The 3,537-nt window shown below is 41.5% G+C and overlaps 1 protein-coding gene across 1 annotated transcript; it reads left to right on the forward strand.

Annotated features, from left to right (window-relative positions):
• The first annotated feature begins 898 nt into the window (after nt 1-898).
• On the forward strand, nt 899-2,384 carry LOC113757244 (uncharacterized mitochondrial protein ymf1-like). The gene has a single exon (XM_027300618.1). The coding sequence runs from the start codon at nt 1,823-1,825 to the stop codon at nt 2,309-2,311; it is 489 nt and encodes a 162-aa protein (XP_027156419.1). The 5' UTR covers nt 899-1,822; the 3' UTR covers nt 2,312-2,384.
• The last annotated feature ends 1,153 nt before the right edge of the window (nt 2,385-3,537 follow it).

The raw sequence follows: 3,537 nt of genomic DNA on the forward strand, positions 1-3,537 counted from the left end.
GTTTCCAGTGAGTGGCCTAAAGGAATTACTGGTCTTAGGAAGAGTGGAAGAATAGAGCCGAAGAAAGGCAACTAGTCTTGATGCCGAGAATGCCCTCTTTGAAGGGAAAGAATACGCTCTTGTCTCAATTGAAGATGAAGGACTCATTCTCATGCCTTGCACATTCAAAAGTGAGTTCAGTTTCCCTAGCCTGAAAGGCTAACTTCACTAGCTCAAAAGCATATATTCTATCATCCAAGAAATTGAGTGATTCCTTCTTTCTTCTAACTTTGAAATGAAAGTACCGATAGATACTGTCAAGGGGTTCGTGGCTTCTTTCTTCCCTTGATTGAGAGCTAGGACGGATTTTAATGGATGGGATTGTAGCTCTCTTCTCCTGTAGGTTTTAAGATAGGCTAGATTAGCACGAATTCTATCGATCAAGCAGGGTGTTCCTGTAATCGAGTAATCTAATATTGTAGCTAGTCGACGCGCGGAGTATAAGAATATCTTTTCTTGTTAGGCTTGTACTAATGAGTGGTAGTTCCTTCTCACTTTTCCTATCTTAGCTTAGCTGCTAGTCGAATGTAGGATAGAATCTATCTCCTTCTTTTAGTTTGTAGCTTCCTTTCCTTAATGCACTGGGAGTTGAGTAAGGACTCACAGCTTCTTGTTTGAGAGCTAGTATCTAAATGTCTGGTTTAGGTGGTAGGTCTTAAATATTCCCTCATGGCTTCTCTTAAGCCTTTCAAAGATAGTTTAGCTATCCGAATTAGGGATAGATAGTTACGCCTGTCCGTCTGAACATATATATAGTTAGTGTGTCCTAAGATAGTCTATATTTAAAAAGAAAATGTTTGTTCTTTTCTTTTGAGCTATCCTAAATCAGACTATTTTGTGTCAATAGTAGTTCCCAAGATTGTCTGCTAACAAAATAGATTTGGAAATAACGTAAGTAGATGATTGAGCCACCTATTAGAGAAAGGGGCAGTCATCGATAAGTGTTATGTCAAAAGGACCAAGGAGGATGAAGGAGGAGAAGGAGTAGGAGTAGGAGCTAATTTGGACGGAATCGAATGATTACGAGATAGACAATGGAATTTACGTGGATCTTCTCGCTTTTTCTAAGCAGTAAGACTCTTATGTATGTACTCTCTTTTATCACTTTGGGTTGTGGAGCGTACTTCATGTTCCAGCAAGCCGCAACCGTTGGGGGAGCCACTCCACTGGACCTCCAAAGTCTGGAGGAGCTACGGCTTACAATGGCCACAATCCTCCAGCTGTCTATAACAAACCTGGGGGAAAGTCTCCCAAGGGGGCGCACTTGGGAAGAACTTGCACAGGAGATCCACAAGGGGTCAGAGAGCAGGGAACTCCTTATTTTTTTGATAACTGAACTGATGAAAGTTCAGGTGGAAAATAAGGTAACCCAACATGCTCTTCTCATTATTATGAAGTGGAAGTTCCCCAATCGGCCTGACCCGGTCTGCCCTTGGACTTTTCCAGAATAGGATTCCAATAATACAACGCCGCATTCTCCGAAAATTGAGGAACAAGAAGAGATCTATTAAGAGAAAGATTTATTCGAGAAAAAATCTTAACAGTTACATCCTTACTTGACGCTTCGCCCCTATGGTTTCTCAATTGAGAAACTTTCTGACTTCATCTGTTCTTTGCATCTACAAGGGAGACACTCTCCTGTTTTTCAAATAGTTCTAAACAACTTTTTCTTCTTTTCAAATATGCGGGACGGCTAGTTTCTCTGGGGCGGATGCCTCCTAAAAGGGAGAACTGCGAGGAGTCCGTTTTCTTTGAAGATCGAGGCGCTTTTTAGCGGACAATTATGACATTCTACAGAAGTCTTCTACAGAAGAAAAGCTTGTTACGAGTAAGTGGAGAAGAAAGATCTCCAGAGATTCTTATCTCATTCCATTCCAGTGGCTCAACCAGTAACCAATGGCGAAAACTCAAAAATCCATGGTTTCCCGGTAGAACCCTATTTCGCCCAAGTTGTTTCGGAACCGGAAAAAAGAAGCGGTTTTTCGCACAGCTTGCTCATAGCGCAGGTCCCACTTGTATATTGTATTTGGCCGAAGAAGCATCAGACAGGTTGGAGTTCTTACCTTCTTGGGACTCCATGGACCAAGATCTGCTTTTATTATATGGTCAATACCGATCTACTTTAGTAGATCATATGGATGTAGAAAAGGCTTCTAATTTGGATGAATTGGAAACATCTCTTTTCCATTTCTATTTACCCAGTTCATATCTTTCTTTCGTGTGTTCCCGCGAGGAATTGGATCTCTTCAATCTCGGGATACCGCCTAAATAACTGCGGCCAGAGAGTCAAATAGGTCGAGAAGAAAGAGTCTGAGGCCGGGTTGGACGACATACATCTTGGTTGGTCTTACCACCACTAGAGATTAGACATATATATAATCTTTCTTCTAAAAAAGAGATTCTTATATAAATTTGATTTTAGCTGCAAGACCAAAACGCCGTGCAAAAAACCGAAAGCCCTTCTTTTATTTTAAGTTCCTCTCAGATACATGACTTACATACCCGGCTCAACATTCTTGGAAAACAATCAAATCGAGGGGGCGTTAAAGGGAGAATTTTCCATTCAATCTTGTGAACTAATCGAGACCAAAATTGGAAAAAGAGATACGAATGGAGAGGAATAACCAATCGATAAAAGAACATGAAACCATTCTGTTTCAATAGAGGTACGAGAAAGGGTTGGGGGCAATGAAGTAGGTGAAGTGGTTGGATTTTGCGAGCTGTTCCAACCACTGCTGGATGTGATTCCAAGAGCCGAAGGAGAATGAATACCACACAGAAGAGTCAAGACCAGGCTCCCTAATAGAATGTTTAACCGATCCATTCCGGATCGACCGAATTGGTACAGAAGTTGTAACATGGGAAAACCACGGAAAACACGACTTATTTGAATAACCCGGTGACCTACCAATTGTAGAAGTAGGATTTTTGGCAAGCAATAAGCACTTAAATAATACAATTCAAGTGTACCATCTTCTTTCTCATTTCGAGGAAAAGGTGCGGAAGGAAAAGGAAACAACGGGGGGATCCGAATCGAACCTAAATGGGAATGACATGAAAAGTCTCTTTCAAAACCTAGCATTAAGGGCGTTACGACGATATACGAGAGGAATAGAGAAAAACTCGTGATTGGTGTAGAGGGGAAGATCTGTTTATGATATAGTTCAAGAAAGAGTCGTCTCATTTCCTTACTTCTTCGTTTTTTCTAATTCATTCACTTCAAGACTGGTTCTGAACGCCGCGTAACATCATCTTAAACCAACCTCACAGATCCAACTCAATCTTTTACACTGATGTATCGTACTCTCTCGACCCGCCTTATCCCAGAGAAGGATTCCCCCTTCAAGGACCTCTCCTCGGCGGTAGGTTATATGGCTTGTATCCCTCCTTAATGGGTAGCCGATGTTCCACAACAAGGTCCCTATCAAGGCCCGGCATATCATGAGACTCCCAAGCAAAACTCTCTTAGTCATCCTTTTTCTAATATGATTCAAAAAA

Source organism: Coffea eugenioides, unplaced genomic scaffold, assembly GCF_003713205.1.
Source record: "Coffea eugenioides isolate CCC68of unplaced genomic scaffold, Ceug_1.0 ScVebR1_2853;HRSCAF=3958, whole genome shotgun sequence".
NCBI classification, from domain to species: Eukaryota; Viridiplantae; Streptophyta; class Magnoliopsida; order Gentianales; family Rubiaceae; genus Coffea; species Coffea eugenioides.

Coding starts and splice junctions, on each gene's coding strand:
- LOC113757244 (XM_027300618.1), top strand. CDS start 1,823: ATGACATTCTACAGAAGTCTTCTACAGAAGAAAAGCTTGTTACGAGTA.